Source organism: Palaemon carinicauda, chromosome 10 (genome assembly GCF_036898095.1).
Source record: "Palaemon carinicauda isolate YSFRI2023 chromosome 10, ASM3689809v2, whole genome shotgun sequence".
NCBI classification, from domain to species: domain Eukaryota; kingdom Metazoa; phylum Arthropoda; class Malacostraca; order Decapoda; family Palaemonidae; genus Palaemon; species Palaemon carinicauda.
Genome location: NC_090734.1, coordinates 19,524,426 through 19,552,342, shown reverse-complemented (window position 1 = coordinate 19,552,342; position 27,917 = coordinate 19,524,426). Strand labels below are relative to the sequence as shown.

At 45.3% G+C, this 27,917-nt stretch overlaps 1 protein-coding gene across 3 annotated transcripts in view; it reads right to left on the bottom strand.

The window, feature by feature from the left end:
* Ada (adenosine deaminase-like protein) overlaps positions 1-27,917 on the bottom strand; it is a 94,451-nt gene that overhangs the window by 49,239 nt on the left and 17,295 nt on the right. For all 3 annotated transcript variants that reach the window (XM_068381527.1, XM_068381529.1, XM_068381528.1), the window contains exons 4-5: positions 20,988-21,179; positions 20,598-20,712 (exon numbers count right to left, since the gene is read on the bottom strand). In XM_068381527.1, the coding sequence (XP_068237628.1) occupies positions 20,598-20,712; positions 20,988-21,179 (307 nt within the window). The remainder of the gene's footprint in view (positions 1-20,597; positions 20,713-20,987; positions 21,180-27,917) is intronic.

The window sequence follows — 27,917 nt, the reverse complement described above, 5'->3', positions numbered from 1 at the left end:
CACATTCCTTTTGCCTGGAATGAAGTGTGCCGATAGTGGTATCTAGTGGATTTCGGCCCATCTCAGTATCTTTACTGCTAGATGGGATGGCTGCTGCGAAAAGGTACCTCCTTGTTTGTTGATGTAAGCCACTACTGTAGTGTTGTCGCTCATCACCACCACAGAGTGACCTGCCAGGTATTGTTGGAACTATTGAAGGACCAGGAAGACGGCCTTCATCTCTAGGAGATTTATATGGAGGTACTTTTCTGATTCTGACCACAGGCCTGAGGTCATGTGGTGCAGTACGTGGGCCCTCCACCCTTTCTTTGAAGCGTCCAAAAACAGCATCAAATCCGGGGGGAGGACGAGAAGATCCACTTCCCTTCGTACGTTCTCGTCTGTTACCCACCACTGGAGGTCCGTCAGTTCCGCAAGTCCCATAGGGATCAGGACGTCAGGGGAATCGTAACCTTGATTCCACCGGTACTTGAGTCGCCACTGGAGGGATCTCATCCTGAGGCGACCGTTGGGAACTAGAAGAGCTAATGATGAAAGGTGACCGAGGAGACGTAACCACGATTGGGCTGGAAGTTCTTCTCGTCTGAGGAAAGGGCTTGCGACCTTCCTCAGCCTTGCTATCCTGTCGTCTGATGGGAAGGCTTTGTGGAGATTGGAGTCTATAACCATGCCTAGATATACCAGTCTTTGAGTGGGAAGCAGAGAGGACTTCGAGATTTACCATGATCCCCAGATCCTGGCAAAGTCTCAGAAGTTTGTCTCGGTGTTTAAGAAGGGATGTCTCGGTGTTTAAGAAGGGATGACACCGAGTCTGCTAGGATCAACCAGTCGTCCAGATAAAGGAAATGGATGCCGATCCTGTGTGCCCACGAAGATATTAGGGTAGAGACACTGGTAAAAACCTGTAGTGCTGTGGAGAGACCGAAACACAGCACCTTGAACTGGTACTCTTTGTTGTCTAGGCAGAATCTAAAGTACTTCCTTGAAGATGGATGGACTGGGATCTGGAAGTACGCGTCCTTTAGATCCAGTGTACACATGAAGTCTTGCGGTCTCACTGCTAGTCTGACCGTGTCTGCCGTCTCCATGCTGAACGGAGTTTGTTTGACAAACTTGTTCAGGGCTGAGAGGTCGATGACTGGTCTCCAGCCCCCAAACGCCTTCTTTACAAGAAAGAGTCGACAGAAGAAGCCTGGAGACCTGTCGAGGACCTCTTGGAGAGCGCCCTTCTTCATCAGGGTCTGGACTTCTGCCCGAAGGGCTTGCCCCCTTGCTGATCCCATGGCAAGGGAGCTCAATGACACTGGATTCGTTGTCAGGGGAGGTAGAGATGTTGTGAACGGGACGCGATATCCCTGACTGATTACGGAAATCGTCCAGGAATCGGCCCCGAGTTGCTGCCACCTGTCTGCGCAACTTTGTAGTCATTCCCCCACTGGTGGACATGCAGGGGGACTGCCAATCCTAGCATTTGCAGCCTCGGCTGCTCCCTCTAGGATTCTTACCTCCTCTGGAGGACTTTTTGCCTTTCCTATCCTTGACAGGAAAGGGCTGAGACACCACTGTCATTGCTGCTGCCGTTGGTTTTGTGGTCTAGGTCGGACGGGACTACTGGGGTGCTGAGGCTTATAGGTTTTAGATGTCAAAGCCCTATGATGGAGGGAGTCTTGGTGAGACTCCCTCCACCTCTCAGCGGCCTGTTCCACATCCTTAGGCTCAAACAGGTTCGTTCCTTCTAAGGAAGAATGCCTGAGCCTATTGATCTCAGTGCTAGGGACCTTCTGATGGGACCTCTCAGCCACCGCATCCTGACGTTTCAGGATGGTGTTTGCCCACAGGTTCGAGACTTGGTGGGCCAGAAACTCGATCGTGCGAGTGCCTGAGAGGAGGAACGTCTCCATAGCTTTCCTGGTACAGTACGTTCTTTGGAGAAATCCTCAGAGCGTATCAGGATACCTAAGGTCCCTAACCAGATGTTTCGGGGCTTGCATAGCACACTTCGCAACCTTCTCCTGGTTAAGGATCTCGATTGCCGAGAACGAGACCTGCCAGTTGGAGAGTCTCTCAAGAGGGACTCTTCTAGTAAGCTCATCCAATGAATGGTGGAGAGGAAGAGCTAAACAAGGCTCCTCCAAGATCTCAAAGTACCTCCTTTGCTGTACGCGAGGAGGTGGGAGAAGCTTGTTGCCGGCACTGGAACGGTTGGAGGAGGACAACTCAAGAGCTGTACAGCGATCTTGTCCCTGGTACTCTTAACCCCCCCGAGACCAGGGCAGAGCCGAACTGGCCTTAGAAGATTTTCGTGTACCGAATATGCGGTCCAAGACCATGTCCTTGCCCTCTCGAGTAGGGATCTCTGGGTCTGCAAACCCATTGAGAGCCCTCATTAGAGTCAGAACTTTCCAAAAAGCATGCTTTGACTCTTGCTGTTCTCCTCCTGATGCTGGACTTGGAGCGAAGTCTCCTGTTCCCAAAGGCTCTTCTTGGGGAGATTCGCGGACGTTCTCCGAGTGGCTAGTTGGCTCCGTCCTAGGTCTTGTGGAGGACTTTGGTACAGTCTTAGAGTCCTTCGACTCCTTTCTGGGAAGGATGTAGGACTACAACATAGAAGGTGGCAGATTCTTTCCAACCCCTACCCGGGAAGACTTCTCAGCGTGAGGAGGGGTTTCCCTCATTGGTGCGATGGGGGAACGTCTCGCATCACGTGATTCCCCCGAGGACGGGAAGTACCCGTCCGAAAGGGAAGGAGAGAAAGTCTTGGGGGGCGAAGGAACCTGCCTCGAAGGCTTGCGTGGAGTCAACTTAGCCCTTGGAGAAGTTACTGCGTCCGGAACTCCTCATTTCTCTTCAGAGGAGTAGAAACAGCCAAGGATCTGAGACCTAATTCAGAGAGAAGAGGCTTGAAAGCTTGCGTAACTGCTCTGATTAGTGCACCGAACCAAGGTTGTTGACTGACAGCCGCGCTGTCAGACACTCCCTCTGAAGGGACAGGGATAGACGGATCCCTGGGAGGAGTTCCCATACGTGGGTTCGCCTGAAAAGGAAAAGGGATCATGGACCCCTCCGGATGTTTCCCTTCCGCCGCAATAAGTGCTGTTATGCGTTTGCGGGGAGGGGAATGCGGGGAGGGGAATGCGGGGAGGGGAATGCGGGGAGGGGAATGCGGGGATGGCGACCTTGCCGTGCGTTGTCCAATAGCCTCGCGCGCGAAAGGGTATTGACGCTCACGCGGGGGCGTGTAATGGTGCTTGCGTGATGCGGGCGGGCGGGCGGGCCATTGCGAGCAGGAGATTGATGGCCCGTAGGAGCGCGCGCGGAGACTGTGGGCGCACAGGATCAGGGCGTTGAGCGAGCGGGCGAGGGTTCGTGTGCTCCAGCAGAAGTCGTAGGGCAAGCGCGCGCAGGAGAGATCTCTGGTGCGCGGCCGCGCAGTTGAAGCCTGTGCACGTGGGCGCGTGTCAGCATGGTGGCGCACAACTGCAGGAGAGGATGGGTGTAGGCGCGCGGGGCGCATATCCTCGTGGGCGCATGTCGGCGCGATGGCGAGCTGGAGACAGCTGTTGGCGCGTTGGAGAAGTCACTGTCTACTTCCCAACAGCGCCCAGATCCGAAGATTGTGGGCGCGCAGGAGAGATGAATGCTGCGCGTGGGTGCTGGCACGCGGGAGAGCGCCGACGCGCAGGAGGTTGATGGCGCGTAGCTGGGTGTGGGTGCGCTAGCTCAGGCAAAGCCTGGCGCGCAGGAGAACATGGGCGCGTATGCTTATTTTTAGCATAGCGCGTGAGGGAAGTATGCGCGCGATGGCGCATACGCCCTTGATGCCCCGTATTAGGGTTAGATGCTTGACGAGCGTGAAGGTCAGGATACGTCGGCGGGTAGCGAGCATCAGCTCTCAGGAACGGTGTGGCAGGTCTGACGGGTGGAAGGTCGACTTGTCCTTTGAAAGGACGACCTTCCACCTTAGGGGATCGCGAACGATCCGCCGAGAGGTCCAGGACCATAGCAGGAGCAGTCTGTGATCGCTGAAGAGTCTCCTCTGCGGTGGACTGCAACGAAGATGTAGAACCAAAGAGGAGCCTCCTCACCGCAGGTAAAGGAAGGCCTCTCTGGCAAATAGGAAGGCAAGCCTTGCGACGGATACACCCTCTGGGGGCCGTTGGATCAGCAAGCTGACCTTCTGCAGTCCTCCGAAGAGGAGTCTCTGTAAGTGAACTCCTCCGAGGGGGAGAAACACTAGCAGGAGAGAGTGTTGGACTTAGTTTCTCCCTCGTTGGTTGAACAGGAACGGGAGAAACTAAGCCTTCAGCTACTGCGGGATTTGAAGAGGCAGAGGTATTAGGAGATACCGCATTGGATACCTCTGACACCACAACGTCGACAATCGACAGAGGATCAACCTCTGCCGGAGTCGGCGATTGCTTGACAGCGGCACCCAATCGGATGTAGTCAAGTAAGGCTTCCTTGGAGGGCGAACCCTCAAGCCCCAAGGAAGACCAAAGCTGCAAAAGATGGGGTAGTGACACATCCCCCGGGGGGATAGGTGGAGCTGCCTCGCTAGGGGAGGCAACGCCATCTCTCAAACCCCGAGCTTGGAAAACAGTACAACGGTCGACACTACCACTCGACGGTCTCACGAAAGAGACTGACCGAGTGGGAGCTTCGGAGGAGGTTTGAGCAACGGGAGAAGAGTCCTTGGGTTTTTCTCCTTTCAAAGAAACCTTCGAAGGAGAAATACCCCGTCTGGACTTCTTACGTCGCCGAGAAAACCTCTCCCACTGGGAGGTAGACCACTCCCTACACTCACCACACTTATTATCACTATCACACTGTCGACCTCTACAATAAGGGCAAAGGGTGTGAGGGTCTGTCTCGACCGCTAACATGAATGTTCCGCAGGGGCGGTCGGGTAATCCAGGGCAGGTGCGCATAATAGCAGAGGCCAACTTCACACACAAACCTGTCAAGAAGAGAAAGCAAAAAAGCATTAATTGCTGCCAATGAGCGGCGAGGATGAAAATGGACACGTCCGACTACCATCCGAGGCGAGAGATAAGTGAGCTCAAGCACAGGTGTGTGTGAGGGGGGAGGTAGCAAACTACCCTCCCCTACCCCCGCTAACTAGTAATGTGGGTAGTAAACCCTTGTTAAATTTTAATGGCTCGTCATTTCAGCTACGGAGATTGATTGATTGATTGATTTAAAGTTCTCAGGCATCCTGACATCTAAGGTCATTGATGCCGGTAACATTTAATTTATGTATACAAAAATAAAAAATAAAATAAAAAAAAATAAAAGCGTATTCAATTGAAATCATAAAAGTTGAATGTCATAAAAGTTAAATAGTTTTCAGAAGACCTGCTTCTGAAATGAATCTAAAAACGCCACTTCCATAGTAGGACACATCATTTCCAAGAATCTTGGCAAGGATGAACCTGCCACCCTCACCTCGAATGAATGAATTATTTAAAGTTTTCTGGCATCCTGACATCTAAGGTCATTGATGCCGGAAACATTTAATTTATGTATACAAAAATAAAAAATTAAATAAAATAAAAAATTAAAGAGTATTCAATTAAAATCATAAAAATTGAATGTCAAAAGTTAAATATTTTCCAGAAGACCTGCTTCTGAAATAAATCTAAAAATGCCACTTGCATGGTAGGACACATTTCCAAGAATCTTAGCAAGGATGAACCTGCCACCCTCACCTCGAGCCTCAAACAAATATCTATTCCTTAAGTTGTTATAATTGGGGCATTCGGTCAACAAATGCCTCACTGTTAGAGGTACTAAACAGTCGTCACAATACGGTTGGTGTTGGCCCTTCAGCAGAAACTCCTGTGTCAACCGAGTGTGACCAATACGGAGATGACAAAGAGACTTCTCCCATTTTCGGGGCATCATATCATACCTCCAAGGAGATATGACATTTGTTACCTCTCGCATTTTATTCCCATCTAGGCTATCCCATTGCTGTTGCCATTTATTGCAAACCAATTTCTAGATGTCAGGTAAGAAATCATTACAGAGAATGGGATACCTTCTTGGCAGCAACTCGGATGCAGCCTTCTTAGCCAGTGAATCTGCCTTCTCATTCCCAGACACACCTACATGTGCTGGAACCCAACAAAATTGAACTGTTATACCTCTCCGTCCAATAATAAAAAGCCATTCTAAAATCTTTAAAACTAGAGGGTTATTAGAATTAAAAACTTCTATAGCTTGAAGGACACTCCTTGCATCACTAAAAATTGTAAAATTACCCTCCTTCTCCAACGCTATTTTCTCAATAGAGGTTAATATGCCATACAGTTCGGCAGTAAATATGGAAGCGGTCAGAGGAAGTGCACCTCTACAATTAAAACCATTACTAGGTACTCCAAATCCAATGTCAGCATCAGATTTGGAGCCATCAGTATAGATAAAAGTTGATCCTCTATGTTCTTACATGTTCATTAAAAAGAGACCTGGCTTCTACGTCTGACATATTCTTCTTATCTCCAATAAAATATTTACAAAAAGATATCTCTGGTAACTTCCATGGAGGCGTTGATGATACCTTGAATGGAAGTACCTTATTTCTAATTATATCCAGACCATTTAATAATCGTTTCACCCGAAAGCCATAAGGTTGAGGATATTTTGGGTGCAACTCAAAGTATGATGCGTGTCTTACAAGGCTTGCAGTCTGAAAGGCTAGAGAGTTAGGGAGTCTTTGCAATCTAAACCAATACTGAATAATGGAAGACATTCGGTAAAGGTCTAGAGGTAACTCTCCAGCATCAGCAAAGGAGACTTGGGATAGGCAAGGTTTTAAAAGCTCCAGTAGACAATCTAATACCTGCATGATGTATCGAGTCTAATATTTTCAACTGGCTTGGGGTGGCTGAAGAATATATTTCACAACCATAACTAATTTTGGAAAAAATCAAGGCCTTATATAATTTTAAAATAGTATTGCGGTCTGCCCCCCATGATGTATGGGACAATACTTTAAGATATTCAGAGCTTCAAAACATTTAGCTTTTAACACTTTTAAGTGAGAAACCCATGTAAGCCTACAATCAAATATCAAACCTAAAAATTTAGCTTCTCTTGCACATGGTATCCGTTGACCTTTAATGTATATATCCGGGTCTGGATGTACTCCCCGGATACGACAAAAATGGACAATGGTAGTTTTACTTGTCGAGAACCTAAATCCATTCATGTCAGCCCACTGAATAATTTTATCAATAGAGAGATGGATTTTTCTCTCAACCATTGCCATTCTAGTGCCAGCAAATGATATTGAGAGATCATCCACAAAAAATTTTGAGAGAACATCCTGGGGAATGGCTGAGGATATCCCATTAATTGCTAGTGCAAAAAGGGTTACACTCTGCACACTACCCTGAGGAACTCCTCCTTCCTGGCACTTACTCTCTGATAGTTTCCCTAACTCTCACTTGAAAAACTCTACGTGAAAGAAATGTCAGAATAAATAGTGGCAGCTTTACTCTCAATCCCAATTCATGAATGGTTTTAAGTATACCATATCTCCATGTGGTATCATATACCTTTTCAAGGTCAAAAAATACTGTAACATGGTGCTGTTTGGAAGCAAAGGCTTCACAAATAGAAGACTCGAGTCGTATCAACACATCAGTCGTTGAGTGCATTTTTCGGAATCCACATTGAATCGATGATAAAATACCTTTCTTTTCAAGGTACCACATCAGCCTTGCATTGACCATCTTCTCCATGATTTTACATAAACAAGATGTCAATGCAATAAGACGATAGTTTGCTGCTAAAAACTTGTCTTTACCGGGTTTTAAAAAGGCTAAAATAAAGGGATTTTGACGCAGGAAAAATCTATTTCTGGGGAGAGACCTGTGACGCCCGGTGAAAAAGTCCTTCTTTCTACTTTTTCTGATATAAATCTTCCAAATATACCAGAGAAAATTAAAAGCATGGAATGCAGAGGTTACTACCCTCGCGCGTGCACTTCGCGAGTGTCGTGTATACATCAGGGGCGTGTGAAAACCACTATTCACAGGCTGTCTTCCATTTAGATAACTCCTCCATCAAAGGGAAGGGCCGTAACAAAGACCCCAGAAACCACACTTTGACCACGCCACGTCACCCACACGAACGCCTTCTAGGTCATCCTTCTGCAAGAACATATGGCTTGGCAAGGAAAGGGTGGGTGCGTACAAAAATAACCGGGAAGGGTTTCACCGGGCGTCACAGGTCTCTCCCCAGGTATAGATTTTTCCTGCGTCAAAATCCCTTTTCTGGGTCGACCTGTGACGACCGGTGAAAATGTACCAGAGAATGCCTTCCAAGCCCAATAAAGTAATAACATAATGAGGAGAATACAATCACCATGTACGACAATAATATACAGTGAACCCTCGCTACTTCGCGGTTCGACAATCGCGGATTCACCACTTGGCGGGGTTTTCCCATAACCCATATATATATACATATCGCGGATTTTCCGGAAAATTCGAAAATACCGCGAAATCTGAAGACAACCAAATACGATATTTTGTTACCTGTAATTCCATTAATACTGTAATTAGTAATATCTGTTCTTACTGATTGTTCATTGCATTACATATGATATATAATTCAGCACAGAAAGAAATAAAACACGAAAAGAGAATGTGATCATACGATAATTCAGTACTGTATACAGTACGTAGTAAAATTAAATCGAACATGAAACGCAAATCAGATGCAGTCATACCATATTAGAATGGTGTGTACTGTAATGGATGTGCTTCTTTTCCATGAATCTTTTGTATGTATACGTACGTAGTACAGTACTGCATCCAATAATATTCTTTGTTGCAAAAATCACATTTCGAATAAGCGTACGAGAGAGAGAGAGAGAGAGAGAGAGAGAGAGAGAGAGAGAGAGAGAGAGAGAGAGAGAGAGAGAGAGAGAGAGAGAGAGAGAGGCGTAAAATAGCGTACGTAAAGCTGTATTATTATTATTGTTATTATTATTATTATTGTTGTTGTTGTTAATAAAATTATTATTGTTATTATTATTATCATTATTATTATTATTATTACTGTACAGTATTATTATCATTATTTATTATTATTACGGTATTGTACTTAATCTACGTACGTTCGGTATGTGCGGGGCATCTTCTATGAGTAGGTAACCAACGCATCATAGTACTGTAAGACGGGTTGTGATTGGTTCAAGCGCTGATAGATGACGAATCAGAACTCAAGTTTTGTTATCTAGCCTGTGATTAGTGTTTTGCCCGCATCTCCTACCCGCAGCATCAAAGTTCTCGCGGGGCTGGATCGTCCACTCGACGTTACCGCGTATCGCTGAGTAGTCATTCTTAAGTGTGTGAATCTGTGCTGTGTGCGACTTTTTTAAGTTGAACTTTTTGTTACTGTAAATCCTACTGTAATGGCTCCCAAGCGTTCTGCTTCTCTTAAGGCTGGTAGTGAGCCTAAACGCCACCGAAGGATGATGACGATAGCTGAGAAGGTTACGCTTCTCGACATGTTAAAAGATGGTAGAAGTTACGCGGCCGCCGGCCGCCATTTTGGCATCAACGAATCTACTGTTCGCTATATCAAGAAGGACGAGGCGAACATTAGAAAGACGGCTGCAATCACCTTTAGCAGATCAGCGAAGCGAGTCGTTACAACGCGTAATAAAACGATCGTACGCATGGAAGGTGCTTTAGCTGTGTGGATTGCCGACTGCCGGAAGAAGAACATAGCGTTGGATACGAATACCATCCAAACAAAGGCTTTGAGCTTATATGAGAATTTTGCTGCAAAGGAACCTAAAGACGACGACGGCAACCATGCTGAAGATGATGATGATGCAGATGATCCTCAACCAGGGACATCCACTGATTCCCAGCCTCAGAAAAGTTTTTCCGCAAGCAAAGGATGGTTCGCGAAGTTTCAGAAACGCTTCGCCCTGAAAAGCGTTTCCCTGCATGGGGAGTCTGCTTCCGCTGACACTGCCGCTGCTGAAACTTACGTGAACCAGACGTTCAAGAATATTATCGCCGAAGGTGGATACAAGCCGGAACAAGTCTTTAATATGGATGAGACTGGCTTGTTTTGGAAGAGAATGCTGTCGCGAACTTTCCTGTTCAAAGAGGAAGCCAAAGCCTCTGGTTTTAAAGCATTCAAGGATCGCGTTACCCTCGTGATGTGTGGCAATGCTGCTGGATTTTTGTTAAAGCCGGGGCTTATTTATAAGTCGAAAAATCCTCGCGCTTTGAAAAATAAAAATAAGAATCTCCTTCCCGTGTACTGGATGCATAATCAAAAAGCATGGATTACGAAGATGCTGACCTCCAACTGGTTCCATCAGTGTTTTATCCCGCAAGTCAGCAAATATCTCTTAGAGAAGGGCTTGCCATTCAAGATCCTTCTCCTTATGGATAACGCTGGTGGACACGCAACTGACCTGTCGCATGAGGGCATTCAGGTTGAGTTCCTGCCACCCAACACCACGTCATTAATTCAACCGATGGACCAGGGGGTTATCAGGGCGTTCAAGGCCCTCTACACGAAGAATACCTTGGCGGACCTCGTTGCGTGTGTGGATGCTGCCAAAGATGACGAGGATGAAGATTTTAACTTGAAGGCGTACTGGCGGCAGTACACCATAGCCACGTGCCTGCAGAATATTCAGAAGGCACTTCAAGAGATGAAACCTGCAACCGTGAATGCAAGCTGGAAGAAGTTGTGGCCCGATATTGTTTACGACGACAAGGGATTTACTCCGTCGGAAATCCAACACTCTGCAATACGGAAATCTGTGCAGTTGGCTGCCATAATTGGAGGTGACGGGTTTGGCGACATGACGACTGAAGACGTCGACGAGTTGTTGGACTGCCATTCCCAGCCCCTAACTGACGCAGACCTCGAAGACCTGACGAAATCGGCAAGTGAGGAAGAGAGTGATACCCAGGAAGAGACCCAAGAAAATGTCGAAGAAACGGGCTTAACATTAGAACGGCTTGCCAAGGCCTGCAACCATGCGAAGGAGTTGAAAGAAATGTTGCAAGAGTGGGACGAGGATATGGTTCGCTCAATGCAATTCTGCAACAAGGTTGATGACATAATGACTCCCTACAAAATGCTCTTGGATCAAAAAAAGAAGCAGCGGCAACAACTTCCGATCACAATGTTCTTCCAGCCTCGCAAAAAAGAGCCAGTTCCTCCTGCTAGTACGCCTTCGGAAGAAATTGAAGTTTCCCAGGAAGAAGTTGAAGAGGTGACCCAGGAAAAGACACCTCCGTCTGAAGAGACGTAAAATACTATCATTGGCTGCACAGTAGAACACATCATCAGCTTCATCATCATCATTTCTACTGTGCAGCAAATTCATCGCCATCACCATTCAAGTTTTTCTTCAACTTCTTTCGTGGCGAGTACAGTAACAATCTTTATTTTTTACTTTAATATTCTTACTGTACATTCTAAAACTGTATTTGTGCCTGTTTTATAGTTTAGTACTGTACGTACTGTATGCATTAAGTTAAAGGGAAGGTTTTAAAAGTCTACATGTTGTAACCTATCATATTTTTTTTGTTTAAAATTTACATTTACGTACGTAAAACTAACTCTAACTCTCTTAACTCTCTAACTCTCTAAAACTCTAAAACTCTCTAACTCTCTCTCTCTCTCTCTCTAACTCTCTCTCTCTCTCTAACTCTCTCTCTCTCTCTCTCTCTCTCTCTCTCTCTCTCTCTCTCTCTCTCTCTCTCTCTCTCTCTCTCTCTCTCTCTCGTAAATTGTTTTCCTGCTTTGCTACGTACAATACTGTATAATTTATATTTGTAAGGTAACATATTTTGTAATTGCTTTTACTGTAAATACTGTATGTACTGTATAATTATTTATCACTATCATCATGCGCGCTAAATGCCTTGTTTGTTCTGAGCGTGGTTGTTTACTGAGCGTACACGCAGTCGTTTCAGGCGGCGTCATAAAGAAAAACATTTCATTTGGAAGTCCTAAGAAAAATACGTAAACTAAAACATTGGTAATAAACAAATCAACATACAGTACTGTATAATCAATATAATCGATGCAAAAACTAACCTATACATATATGTGTACTGTACACTAAATGAGTTTGTTTCTTCATTATGATCAGAGATGAACGTAAACAAAACATTGGTTGCCATTTTTTATCGTGCTTTTTAGGTGTTTAGGAAACGCATGATATAAAATCGCCTTTAATATTTGTGCCTGTTTTAGTTTAGGGTGCTGTAGTACATGCATTAAGTGTTCTGTACATTAAAGGGTGGTTTGTTAACAGTACTACGTACAAGGGAAGGTTTTAAAAGTCCGAATATACATGTTAAATAAATAGGTAAATATGATGTCACTACTTCGCGGATTTTCACCTATCGCGCCCGCGTCTGGAACCTATCTACCGCGATAAACGAGAGTTCACTGTAATATAATAATGTAAGTAAACGTCCAATTACCAACTAGCCAAATGACACAGGGAACTTAAGGCTAAATAATTATGACGACAAGGAATCAACAGAGTGTCGAATCGCAAAAGGCATCAAACCTTACATGTCTAAGCATATCTAAACATTAAAGGAATGTTAACTACAATAACAGTTAAACCATAGGAATTAAACATGGCAAATATCATAGGGCTAACGAACTACCCAGGAGAGTGGCGACGTGGTGTGAGTGGCGGGTAGGAGGGAGAAGAGAAAATAATGGCTAGTTCCCAAACACTTGGATAACTAAGATCATGCCATATTCTATTAATAATGCTTAAAATAAATAGCTTTGTATTAAAATATGTTATTTTGATTATAAAATAAATTTTTGAATATACTTACCCGGTGATTATAATAGCTGCAACTCTGTTGCTCGACAGAAAACTCTAAGGTAAAACTCGCCAGCGATCGCTACACAGGTTGCGGGTGTGCCCAACAGCGCCATCTGTCGTCCAGATACCCAGTACTCAATGTAAACAAAGACTCAATTTTCTCCTCGTTCCACTGCGTCTCTATTGGGGAGGAAGGGAGGGTCCTTTAATTTATAATCACCGGGTAAGTATATTCAAAAATTTATTTTATAATCAAAATAACATTTTTCAATATTTAACTTAGCCGGTGATTATAATAGCTGATTCACACCCAGGGGGGTGGGTAGAGACCAGCAATATATGTTTACATTATGAGCTAAGAGTTTTTATTTCATTTTAGAAGTTATCAAAATAACAAAAACAAAATAAATAGGTACCTGGTAAGGAAGTCGACTTGAACAATTACTCTGCCTTTTTAAGTACGTCTTCCTTACGGAGCCTCGCGATCCTCTTAGGATGCTGATCGACCCCTAGGATCTGAAGTATCAAGGGTTGCAACCCATACAACAGGACCTCATCAAAACCCCTAATCTAGGCGATCTCAAGAAATGACTTTGACCACCCGCCAAATCAACCAGGATGCGAAAGGCTTCTTAGCCTTCCGGACAACCCAAAAAACAACAATAAAAAACATTTCAAGAGAAAGATTAAAAGGTTATGGAATTAGGGAATTGTAGTGGTTGAGCCCTCACCCACTACTGCACTCGCTGCTACGAATGGTCCCAGTGTGTAGCAGTCCTCGTAAAGAGACTGGACATCCTTAAGATAAAAAGACGCGAACACTGACTTGCTTCTCCAATAGGTTGCGTCCATTATACTTCGCAGAGATCTATTTTGTTTAAAGGCCACGGAAGTTGCGACAGCTCTAACTTCATGTGTCCTTACCTTCAGCAAAGCTTGGTCTTCCTCACTCGGATGGGAATGAGCCTCTCGTATTAACAGTCTGATAAAATAGGATAAAGCATTCTTTGACATAGGCAAAGATGGTTTCTTAACTGAACACCATAAAGCTTCAGACAGGCCTCGTAAAGGTTTAGTTAGTTTTAAATAGAACTTAAGAGCTCTCACAGGGCATAAGACTCTTTCTAGTTCATTGCCAACCATATTCGATAGGCTTGGAATATCGAACGATTTCGGCCAAGGTCGAGAAGGTAGCTCGTTTTTGGCTAGAAAACCAAGTTGTAGTGAACATGTAGCCTTTTCTGACGAAAATCCGATGTTCTTGCTGAAGGCATGAATCTCACCGACTCTTTTAGCTGTGGCTAAGCATACCAGGAAAAGAGTCTTTAAGGTGAGATCTTTCAGGGAGGCTGAATGTAGCGGCTCGAACCTGTTTGACATGAGGAATCTTAGTACCACGTCTAAATTCCAACCAGGTGTAACCAAACGACGCTCCTTCGTGGTCTCAAAAGACTTAAGGAGGTCCTGTAGATCTTTATTGTTGGAAAGATCTAGGCCTCTGTGACAGAAGACTGATGCCAACATGCTTCTGTAACCCTTGATAGTGGGAGCTGAAAGTGATCGTTCTTTCCTCAGGTATAAGAGGAAGTCAGCTATTTGAGTTACAGAGGTACTGATCGAGGATACAGATACTGACTTGCACCAGTTTCGGAAGACTTCCCACTTCGATTGGTAGACTCTAAGGGTGGATGTTCTCCATGCTCTAGCAATCGCCCTGGCTGCCTCCTTCGAAAAGCCTCTAGCTCTCGAGAGTCTTTCGATAGTCTGAAGGCAGTCAGACGAAGAGAATGGAGGCTTTGGTGTACCTTCCTTACATGTGGCTGACATAGAAGGTCCACCCTTAGAGGAAGAGTTCTGGGAACTTCTACTAGCCATCGAAGTACCTCGGTGAACCATTCTCTCGCGGGCCAGAGGGGAGCAACTAACGTCAACCTTGTCCCTTCGTGAGAGGCGAACTTCTGCAGTACCTTGTTGACAATCTTGAACGGTGGGAATGCATATAGATCTAGATGAGACCAATCTAGGAGAAAGGCATCTATATGAACTGCTGCTGGGTCCGGGATTGGTGAGCAATATATTGGGAGCCTCTTGGTCATCGAGGTTGCAAAGAGATCTATGGTTAGCTGGCCCCAAGTGGCCCAAAGTCTCTTGCATACATCCTTGTGGAGGGTCCATTCTGTTGGAATTACTTGTCCCTTCCGACTGAGACAATCTGCCATGACATTCAAGTTGCCTTGGATGAACCTCGTTACTAGCGATATGTTTAGACCTTTTGACCAGGTGAGCAGGTCCCTTGCGATCTCGTACAACGTCAGTGAGTGGGTCCCTCCTTGCTTGGAGATGTACGCCAAAGCCGTGGTGTTGTCCGAGTTCACCTCCCCCACTTTGCCTTGAAGGAGAGACCTGAAGCTTTTCAAGGCCAGATGTACTGCCAGTAGCTCCTTGCAGTTGATATGCATTGTCCTTTGACTCGAGTTCCATATTCCCGAGCATTCCCGACCGTCTAATGTCGCGCCCCAGCCTACGTCCGATGCGTCCGAGAAGAGAACGTGGTTGGGAGTCTGAACAGCCAGGGGCAGACCCTCTCTGAGGCTGATACTGTCCTTCCACCACGTCAGGCAAGACTTCATCTTCTCGGAAATGGGGATCGAGACCGCTTCTAGCGTCTTGTCCTTTTTTCAGTGAAATGCCTTCCACCACGTCAGGCAAGACTTCATCTTCTCGGAAATGGGGATCGAGACCGCTTCTAGCGTCTTGTCCTTTTTCCAGTGAAATGCTAGGTGATATTGAAGAGGACGGAGGTGTAGTCTTCCTAATGACACAAACTGTTCCAGGGATGATAGCGTCCCTATCAGACTCATCCACTTCCTGACTGAACATCGTTCCTTCTTCAGCATGTTCTGGATGCATAACTGGGCTTGGTTTGTTCTGGGGGCCGACGGAAAAGCCCGAAAAGCTAGACTGTGAATCTCCATCCCTAAATACACAATAGTTTGGGATGGGACCACTTGTGACTTTTCCATATTGACAAGGAGACCCAATTCCTTGGTCAGATCTAGAGTCCACTTTAGATCCTTCAGACAGCGACGACTGGAAGAAGCTCTGAGAAGCCAGTCGTCCAAATAGAGGGAGGCTCGGATGTCCGCTAAATGAAGGAATTTGGCTACATTCCTCATCAGCCTCGTAAACACAAGAGGAGCTGTGCTTAGGCCAAAGCACAGGGCTTGAAACTGGTAGACAACCTTTTCGAAAACGAATCTCAGAAAAGGTTGGGAGTCCGGGTGGATGGGGACGTGGAAGTAGGCGTCCCTTAGGTCTAAAGAGACCATCCAGTCTTCCCTTCTGACCGCTGCTAGAACCGACTTTGTGGTCTCCATGGAGAACGTCTGCTTTTGACAAAGACATTCAGCGCACTGACGTCTAGCACCGACCTTAGAGTTTTCTGTCGAGCAACAGAGTTGCAGCTATTATAATCACCGGCTAAGTTAAATATTGAAAAGTACATGTTTAATCATTGCATATGGAATTCCATCGGGTCCAGGGGCTGTATCATTGCAATGAGCAAGTGCGGAATCAAATTCTCTTTCAGTGAAAGGAGAATTATACGACTCTTCCCTTCTTGTTGCAAAATTTAAAATTTTCTTTTCTTCAGTGCTCCTATACTGGTGACCAGGGGCTCCTTCACACTTGCTGGATACATTTGAAAAATGATTAGCCAGGGCATTGTTAACATCATTTGCTTCAGTTACATACTGGCCATTCACCTTCAACACAGGTGGTGGGTTGGGGGTGAATTTGCCAGCTATCTTTTTTACTTTCCTCCACACAGAAGATGGTGGTGGTCTACTGTTAATGGAGGAAACAAAAGACATCCATGACTGGCGCCTTGCTTCTTTCATGGTACGACGGAACTGTGCTCTACATTTCTTGTACATAATTAAATTCTCATCAGTTCTGCGTCTACGCAATCGTGTTAGAGATGATCTTATGGCTCTGTGGAGGGCAGTTATTTCTGAAGACCACCACGGGACTGGTCGTCGTTTGAATAACCCTGTTGTTTTGGGAATTGAATTGACTCCTGCTGTATGGAGGGATCCATTCAGTAAGTCTATGACATCATCAATATTTTCAACCTGTCCTGCATCCCCCTCAATTTCGCTTAGCTCACGAAATTTATCCCAGTCCGCCTTGTCAAGATTCCATCGTGGCGATCCCTGTAAAGGTGGACCATTGTTGGTGTTTATAATGATTGGTGCATGATCACTAGTATGCCAATCATCTAATGTTCTCCAATCGAAGTCGAGAAGGCAATTAGAGCTTACGATTGATAGGTCAATACATGATAAGGTACCTGTCTGGACATGAAAGTGTGTGGGTTCTCCTGTATTAAGGAGTCCCACATCTTCATTTTCCACAATTGATGATATGATATTTCCCCTCGTGTTTGCTAAAACATCACCCCACAAAGGATGTCTACCATTCAAATCTCCAAGTAAAAGAAAAGGTTGAGGGAGTTGTTGAATCACCTCCACTAAGTTATCATACAAAATGTTATCATTTGGAGGCAAGTACAGAGAACAAATTGTATATTTTTGCCCTATGTCAATCTGTACAACCACTGCCTGCAGAGGTGTACGAATAGACAGAGAAACTTGGGGAACATCTCGACGAACGTATATGAGACTTCCGCCATGGCTCCCCACTTGGTGAACATATGGTGTCCTATAACTAATATATTCGCGAGGACAAGGGGTATTATGATCAAGTTTTCTCTCCTGTAGACAAATAATTATGGGGGAATGCTCATGAATAAGGAGCTTAAGTTCTTCATATTTGGCCCTTAAACCCTGACAATTCCATTGCAAAATGGAGGAAAAAACTATGGTTTATAATTTGGTAGACCCCCTTGGATGGAGTCTTCCCAATAGTAGTTTTTGATCTAACACTATTTTTAGGTGGTTTTATTAAAGAGGGTCTTGATAGATTGGGTTTAGCATTTATGATTTTCTTTTTGTCTTTTTGATCTGATTGTTGAGGAGGTTGGTGGACCTCCACTTGAATTTCCGATTTATTTAAATTGACTTCCAGATCAGAAATATCAACAGACAAATCATCATATTTATTTGACGTCATGATTTTGATATTTCTTATGGAAGGGGGCGAGAGAGATGGAGGTCTCTCTCTTTGCCGATTAGTAGGTTTTGAGCTACCAGGTTTTTGCACCTTCCCCAATACAGGTGCACCAGGTAACTTGGTGTCAGGTGGCATCTCCATCCAATCAGGCAAGGACATGGCCTGGGAGAGGTTAGTACTATTGTTGGTAATAGGGGACGAAGGCTGTACAGAAATGGGCAATGACCCATTTTTAATACAATGTGGCAGAGCCTCAGAAGGCAATATGATTACCTTGTCATGCAGTACTTTATCATCAGAGGTTGTATTTCTTTTCTTAGGATTACTGGCAGTGCTAGGTGGGGTTGATGTCTCCTGAGGTAAATTTACCTTTGATTTTAAGGCCTTTGCATAGCTGGTTGATTTATTCAACAGTCTTTTTGCATATCCCACACTTATGTGTTCTAAACTTGATTTGTTTAGGGCAGCTTCCTCCAACTTTTACAGTTTGCATCTATCAGTTGATTTATGATTCAAATTGCAATTTGAACACCTGGCCTCAAGTGTACATTCTCCATGATAAGTTTTGGAGCAAATACCACACATTTTTCCAAACTTTGGATGGGTGTCCAAATCTAAAACAATTAAAACATTGCAGGGGCTTTTGTTTGAAAGGCCGAACTTTAATCCTTTCATTTTCAATAAAAATATGGAAAGGTACATCAGCATCCTGGAAAGTAAATATAATCATTGAAGTTCCAGGAACCTTATGCACTTTTCATACATTTCATGGACACATAGAAAGTATCTCCTCCTCTGTAAATTGGTACAGGTCCTTATTAAAGACCACTCCCCTTCCATAACTAAAATTTAGATGAGGTTTCATTTTCAATGTAATTTCATCAATGCCTGTCTGTAAGTTAGATAGTATTGCAGACCGAGTTGAAGATTTGGCATGGATGAGATAACTATTCTTCCCAAAACGAGATATATCTCCAGGTGCTATGGTTCCTACTTTTTTTTGGATAAACGTACATATCTTAAAATAATTCCCTATTATCCCTTTAGGTTCAGCTAAGAGCCACATTGGTGGTTTGGGTTTTCTCTGTGAAGGCATGGGTACATTTCTATCTTTTTCAAACCAATCAGCAGGTTTGTTCACATCCAATTCCTTTGGGACCTTACCACAAAGAGCTTACATGATGTTCAATTCGTTGATTTTATTACTACTAATATTACTTATGGCATTAAACGCTTCATCATGACTTTCAAAAGATATCCAAGAGTCCCATTTTTCATCTCCAAGTCTCATCCTTATTTCCTTTATCAATCCACAGCACTCAAATGCTCTATATATATCATCATAATTTGTCTCTAATGGGATTTGGGAAACCTGAAGGAATCTTAGTTTCCCTGTGTTACCCAAATTGCTAGATTTTTTAACATCAGTAGAGTGGTCCTTTTTAGTTCGAAGGTCGTCAACAGAATTTTCCTTAATTACAGTAGCAGAAGTCGTCAACAGTGCCGGGGGGGAGTCAGCAAATCCAGGGGATGGGGAGTCAGTATTTGAAGGGTCCATATTAAAGGGTGAGATTTTCATGTTTTTTGTTGTTGTTTTGTTGGTTTACCTGCTTGAGAATTATAGGAAAGTATCATACGTTGGAAAGGAAATTTGTATTCTCCACTATCGGCACAATGAGAGTATACTTCCCAGATGGTCCACTCCATACCCTACCCGAAGGATAGCATCAAAACAGATATAGAGGCACAGGTGTAAGCTAAACCCACCTATTAGGACTGAGACCAAGGTAATATGGAATCATCCTCCCCATATCTGTAATGATGGGCTTCCGGCCAAAAGCCAAGAGTCCCACCTCAAGGATTGGATCCCCCTGGATTCCAATGACCCAACCCTTGAGAGTAGTTCTGCCAAAAAGGTCCAAACCATCTTTGGGATGGCTGAGATCATCCAATACTCTCATATATAGCTTTGAATGCGAATACCTCCCAACCGTGATCCCTTCTCCCATTCATCTAAGCAGGCAGTAATAACGAATGTGGAAATATCCACGCCATTTAGATAAAATAGAAAAAATAAATAAATAAATGAACAAATAAAATAAATATATATATATATATATATATATATATATATATATATATATATATATATATATATATATATATATATATATATATATATATATATATATATATATATATATATATATATATGCATACATTTACATATATATATAACTAAGAAAAATAATAATCATAGAGATAGGACAGCAAGATGAAAGAAAGTTGATAAAATTAGGAGAAGGTCGAAGTAATATCAAGCAGAAGAAAATGATGAAAAAGATGAAAGAGAAATTTAGATTCGAACTGGGGGAGCAATTTCCCGAAGTTCGAGAGCCCTCTTGCCTGTCACCAAGATTCAGCACGGGAATGAAATGCCGTGCTGAAGCTCAATGACTTCATCAAGGCATTCTCTCATTAAGAGGGTCAGCTATGCCGAAAGTAATACCCCTATTAAATAGCGTGGTTTGTATTCCAGTTACGGAACAAATACACAATTTTCAAAACAAAATGATAAAAATTAAGCAAATTATTTTATGACTAGTAACTTTCATCTTACTGTATTCTTGTATTTCTTTGCAATTTTCAGAGTATCCCACGCATCGCCGACTCCACGAGCACGATCAATGGATAGGAGAAGTCTCACTATGATATCACTACGCTGCATTTCTTCACTGATTAGAGAGAGAGTAAATAGGCATTATAAACCAATAAGGCAAAAATATTTAAGTTTAAGCAGCAACATTAAATGTCCAGAAAATTTCTTGTACTAATGTATTTTATAAAAAAAACTACAGCCTTCCCAAATATTGAAACTACAGTATTATGTTCTATCCTTTAAAGAAACCCGTTGAAGAAAAAAGTTACAGCAAGTGATGTTTTTAATAAAATTACCAAGAATCAAAGGCTCACAACACCTTTAAAGATAAAAAGCAATCTCTGTACTCACACCATAACATTTAACACAGTTTCAATATACTGCTCCTTTGTCATCTTTTCTGGAATGACTTTCGGGGTGGTTCGTAATTCTAGGTAGCGGACATTTTCCGCAACAAAGTCTTGTATGACATCTCTGGTAATAGTTTCGATTGCTGACACATTGTCTGTAAGGCAATGTATGATGCCAAACACAGTAAAACAGCTGTAAATAAAACGTTCTTATAGATTTTTTTTTTTCAATTTTAACTACTACTATACAATAACAGCAATAAGATTCACCAAGTTCCTTGGTCAATGTTTCAGGTAGAGTGAAATACAGAATTTGGGTGCATTATGATTATCAAAATTATGGTAAACAGCAAAAGATGATGTTTAAAGAAAGAAAGGCTACATTGTATATAACTTGACTGGAAACCATAATCAAAGTCAAGATGCTATAAGATATACCAAATGAAATAAGGATATGCATTATCTTGGCTTGATAAATTATGAAATTCCAGCAACTCTTCAAATCTATTAATCATCATGGTTATATAACTAAAGGTACTGATACTCGCCAGCCCAATGAGTCGAACTGACTCCTACAGAGCTGCCCATCATGGTTATAAACAATTAGTTCTAACATTTAAGCTTCTTAACATACATCCCAACATTTCATGACAAATGTTTTACCATTTGTATTTCTGACTGCTGATTTAATACTCAGAATAACTAATTAGGTTGATAATGTCTGCTACATAGGAATGTCTAAAGGTGCACAAACTTTTTTCTTTTCAGGAAAGCCACTTTTCTAGACTAATTAGTACTTTAGCATCCAAGTAAAACAGAGGTCTGTACTATTGTAAAAAAAAAATTTCCTTGGAGAATTTCACACTACAGAAAGAACACACTCCCAGGCTTTAAAAAAGCATTACCAATACTGATGGAATAAACATCCCTTGGGTATTTTAAAATGATGACACTTCTATATTAAACACCGATTCACTTGCTCCAAGTAGCAAGAGAAAATTGCTATCCAGCAAGGAGTTCTCAAATTGCAAATGGAACTTGGGATTACTATCCCAAGCTTAAAGAACAGAAAGTTTAAGATAAAGAAAAAATCTCTTCCACTAGACTATCTCATTCAAGTTTCTAAAAACAAAGACCACTAGACTATCTTATTCAAGTTTCTAAAAACATAGAATTTAAGGGATTCATTAAGCAACATTTTGTCCTAAATCCTTGTTTCACAAGTAACATCTTGTAGATTGGGAGAGATAGTCACAAATACTTTCAAGAGAAAATGAAAGGGGGGGGGGGAAGATTTCCTCGCAGATTTGTCATCATTTCCTCTTACAACTAGTTCTGAGCAATTTTCTTGTCTTCTCATGGGGATGCATACAACAACAACAAGAAAGCTAACAGGGGCAAACAATTATATCGATATAATCCTTAGAATAAGGATACTAACAATGTATGTCTGCAAATTGTTTCTTTTACAGTAATGTACAAGGGAAAGTACATTACTTGAATATACCACATGCAACCATGAATGGAAAGTTTATTATCAGGATAAAAACTAGATACACTGTACCTCTTACAATCATAATTCAAATTTCCTCCCTATTAAAACAAGAGCAAAATGACAAATTCGAAGATAATTTGTATTTTTCCTAACCATACAAACCTTAGCTATTTACAAAGGGTATTACTTTTAGCGTAGCTGAAATGGCGAGCCATTAGAATTTAACGAGGGTGTATTACCCCCGCGCTAGTTAGCGGGGGGGTAGGGGAGTGGTAACTAGCTACCCCTCCTCCCCCTCACACACAGGTGAATACTCACTTTCACTTAGAGGTAGGACTTGTCTTGGGGGACAGGGCTGGCGGGCAAATATGTGTAAATAGCTAAGGTTTGTATGGTTAGGAAAAATACAAATTATCTTCGAATTTGTCATTTGTTCCGTAACCGAAATACAAACCACGCTATTTACAAAGGGTGACTTATCCCTTAGGAAGGATGGAAAGTCCCCAGCCATACTGGCTTTGGCTTTACCCGGGGACTCAGAATCCGAGTGAGTCGCACTCGAGAAAAGGAGTCCCTGCACCTCACAAGTTCCTTGCTCCGCAAGGAACCATGTGGCCTACGTAAGCTTGTGTGTGAAGGAAGAAGTGTGACCCGTCCTAGGCAGTTGACCTGGAGTTCCAGAAGGAACTCTGGGTTAGGACGTTCCCAATACCACCTCGTCAGGGTATGGGGGACGCGACAGTATTGACCCAATACTCGGAACACAAGGAAGCATGGTTTACCTGCAGAGTTTCGAGGTCAGCTATGCTGAGACCAGGATGCTGCTTCCCCGTAGAGGGGATGATGAAGAAAGAAGTAAGGGCCAGACATACTTCTTTCGTTCATGCAGACTAAAACCGGATAACAATGCCCTCAACCTTTTGCTACCTGTCCAAAAAGGAGCCTGAGGTTAGACCAGCTGTTGTGTAGCCACCACAGAGCGATAGAAAACGTATCGAGACTCCTGTGGGTCACGCCCTGCAGGAAGCGGGCTGCGAAGGTCATTAGACGCTTCCAGACTCCAGCTTGTAGCACCTGCGTCACAGAGTAGTATTACTCGAAGGCGAGGGACGTTGCGATGTATCCAACATCGTGCTGTAGGGCGACGTGACGGGGGAGGGTCTGAAGACAGGTCGAGATGAATGTCCTTGAGTCCGGGCTGAAGAGGTATACTGGTGACTCTCCCCCCATGTCCTCCTTGTGCTCCCAAATCGGCTGCAACTGAGGACAAACTGCAGCTGTTCCCAGCGCTAACCTCTCGATTCCTTACTGGCAAGAAAGAGAAGGTCTTGGGACATCAGACACAGAATGGAGACTCGAAATCTTGAATGAATCGGACCGAAGGGCCGGGACCCTCAGATTCTGAGTCTAGCCAACAACTCAGGAGCGAGCCTGAATGTTGCCTTCCCCTCTTCCTTAGAAAGGGGGGAGTAGTAAGAGACCAAGAAGATTGCTTACACACTGGCCGTGGCCAGAGTGAGCAGAAGACCCAAGGCGGAATACAATCCGAGGCCTGTCGTAAAAGGGTCTTGAGAAGATCTCTTAAAGGACTAAAAGTCCGAGCAATGCTCCAAGTTGGAGGTCTTCCTCCGACTAGGGCAGGGACGATCGTAGCTTCGCATGAGCGAGGATAGATCCAGCGGGCAGGAAAAAGTTATTCCTTTAAGCCTGAAGGTCAGTGAAAGGCTGAGCGACAGGCTTCATTGCCGAGAGCGGAAAGGAGTTTCCTCCCGCCGAAAGGCAATAAGACCGTTATTGCTGGAGAAGAGGCCTCAAGGGAAGAGGTATATCTCCCACGGCACCAACCACCTTAGACTCTTCACTTTGCCTGGGAGACCCCTGTGGATGACTATCGCAGATGACGCGACCTCCGTACCGCGACTGTAGCAGGTTGTCTCTTCTAGAGGAGGAAGCGTAGTGTCTCCAGGCATGAAGCCGAAGCGACGCCCCGGTTCGGGAGAGATGTCGCAGTGTGGTTGCTTGAGTAGTCTGCGCTGTGGGAGAAGCTCTCCCGGGAGTTCCGTCAGGGGAAGCAGAGGGTCCAGAAACCGTTCTGCGCATAGTCCCAGTGGAGCTCTCCCATTGAAAGGTTGACAGACAACCTGGTCTTGTTGAGACCCATTGTCCGCATACAAAAAGGAGGGAAGACGCAGGCGTCGAAGTTGTCCCACCATCACCGGAATGCATCTTGCCAGAGTCTCGGGGTCTGAGACTGGGGGGAAGACTAGCGGAAGCTTGAGGTTCCAAGCTGTCGCGATCAGGTCCCCCAGACCAGCACTTGCTGGTTACCCAAGGTCAAAGACCCCCAGGTACACTCTATGAGGCTCTGCTCGGATAGTCTGAGAGAAACATTCCCCTGCCTGGAATGAGAGAGCCGATGGTGGTATTGAGAGAATCTCAATCATCCCGGTATCTCTACTGCAAGATGTGAAGGTGTGAAAATGCGTCCCCTGCTGGTTAGAATGAAGTCGACGCGCAACGGGGCGACTCGGCAGGAGCTGTAGGATCTGAAGAGGGGCCAGACTAAGGCCCCTAAGCCTGCCTGAATGATGGAGAGGTATCCTTCAGGTCTTGACCATAGGCCTGGACCGGAACATGCCCCCCCCCACCTTTCCTTTGACGAGTCCGAGAACCGCATCAAGAATGTGGGGAAAGGACGAGAATATCCACTACCATCAAGAGGCTCCATAGGTCAACACCCATTGCAGGTCTAATAGTTCCGCTGGTCCCATAGGGCCAGGGAGTCCGGTTAAACATTGCCTTAAGCCACCGGAACTTGGATCGCCCCACATGGAACTTATCCTGAGGCGACCGTTCGGACTATAGACGGGTCAATGAGGAAAGAAGAACTAGGAAACGTTCCAAGGTAGGGCTGAAAGCTCTGCTTGACTGAGAACAGGTACTGCGACTCTCCTCAGTCTTGCCACAGTCAACCGAAAGGAAGGCTCAGAGGATGTGGTAACAGAATCTGGCGTCCCCAGGTGGTCACCCATCCAAGTACCGACGTTGCTTAACCTCGCTGGACGGATGAGAAGCGGGGTTTCCAATGTGGTAAGGCGGTTGACTCAATATCATGGCCAGATACTCCAGATGTTGAGGCAGAGGAAGAGAAGGCTCCAAGCAAAATACCATGAGCCCACACTCATGGTAAGCATCCGGAAGCTTGTCCCGGCGCTGAAGAAGGTCGAAACCCGAGCCTACCGGAGTTGACCAGCCCTCCAAACAGCAGAGGAGGCGGAAGCCTGCACCTGAGCGGCCAAGAGGAAGGCAGGGAGAGTTCTCTGGGGAAACAAACATGCTATGCCACGGCGGGATAGCCACACTGCATCATAAGCAGGAATACTTGCAGTCTAGGCTGAATTCGACGAGCACCCTGGAAGATGGATGGAATGGAAACTGAAAGTACCCGTCCTTCCGATCCAGGGTTTAAGGAGTCCTGTCACCTCGTTACCAGTCTGATCGATTCTGCTGGTCTACGCTGGCCGAAGTTTGTTTGACAAATTTGATCAGGGCTGAGAGGTCGACTATGGACATCCCCTCTCAGATCCTTCCTTACAAGAAAGGATCGACTGAGGGGGCCGGGGGAGAAGCCATCGATGATCCTAAGGAAGACCTTCGCCTAAGGTATGGATCATTCTGCCCAACCGGGCAACTCTGCTGACGCTATGGCATAGAGGTTCAGAGACACTGAATTCGCTGACAGAGACGGCAGGCGCGATATCCTTGGCTACTCACAGAGATTGTGCGGGAATGGGCATCGGGAAGCTGTCATTCGGATGAGTAACCTTAAGCATCCTCCCAGCGAAAAACCTGCAATCCTAGAGTTCGTGAACTCCTTTTAGGACTATGCCCCCCTGGGGGAGTCTCCCGTGCCATCTGTTCCTGACAGGAGGAAACTGCAATTGGACACCTTGTCCCAGTTGTCGTAGCCGATAACTTAGGCCGACGTGGTTGAAAGAAAAGGGCGCTGGAGCCCTGCAGAGTCTGGAAGAAAGCGCCTTGGAGGAGTGAAACCGGAAGTCGATTTACTTCGCACAGCAGCTGTCTAAGTCTCTGTCCTTGGGCACAAACAAACTCATCTCAAGGATGGAAGGGTGTCTGAGGTCGTCGACCTCCACAGATGAGACACCCGAAGGAAGCCCTCAGTCAGCGCGTCCAGATGGTACAACATCGAGCTTGTCCGCAAGTTAGATACTTAACGACGAAAGGCCAAGGTGCCTAAGCTCGAGAGGAGGAAAGTACCCTTGTTCTTCCTGTAGCTTCCTTGAACCAAACCTCGGGTCGTAACCGAATAGGGAAAGAACCTGGTAAGCTCCCAGAGGAAGAGGTAAGCAGTCACCCCTTGTCCGATGGAGAAATCTCGAACGGAAAGCCCCCCCGCCAAAAATCCTTCCAGGGAATGACGGGGAAGGGCTAACCCAGGTTCAGGAATAGAGGAGTGTTGCTCAGATCTCCCTTAAGTTTCTCCTATTCTTGCAAGTGCCATACTCTGTGTTTACGGAGTGAGGCAGTGTTCTGGAAATACGCTCCAGAAGAACTCGCCAGGCTGGTCATGCTGCGAAAACCCAATTGGGAATCGTGGTCGCAATTGCCCTGGAGCTCGCGTGACGGGAATTCCTGGTGGTCGGCGAGCGATAACCCATAGACGAGCAATGGATACTGCAAGAAATAAGCCGACATTTGTGTGAGGAAACACTGTAGGTTCGCGCGACGGAACACCATCCGTCCGCGCGATGGAAAAACCGTTGGTTCGCGCGTGGACGAACATTGGAGAGCATGAGCGTAGACGTGCAGGCACGTGGGTGTGTGGGTGTGTGGGCGTGCAGGCGAGTGGTCGTGCGGTTGCACGGCGAGCGGTTGCACGGCGAGCGGTCGCGCGGTTGCACGGGCGAGCGGTCGTGAGGCTGGGCAGGTGGATGAGAGCGAGTCCGAGGCGGCGAACGCAAGCGTTAGCGCGATGGCGAGGAAATGCGCTGTCGCGTGGGCAAGGAGGACCGCTGGCGATATGGATCAACAAGCGATCGGTGGTGAGCTGGTGAGCGCTAACGCGCAGGTTGGCGATGGCGCGTTGTGTTATGCCGACGCGATGGTTGAGCAGTATGCGCAGGTGAGCGATCGTGCGTTGGCGAGCAGTATGCGCAGGTGAGCGATCGTGCGTTGGCGAGCAGTATGCGCAGGTGAGCGATCGTGCGTTGGCGAGCAGTATGCGCAGGTGAGCGATCGTGCGTTGGCGAGCAGTATGCGCAGGGTCGCCCGATGGCGATCAGCATCCGCAGGTGGGCGGTCGCCCGATGGCGATCAGCATCCGCAGGTGGGCGGTCGCCCGATGGCGATCAGCATCCGCAGGTGGGCGGTCGCGCGATGGCGATCAGCATCCGCAGGTGGGCGGTCGCCCGA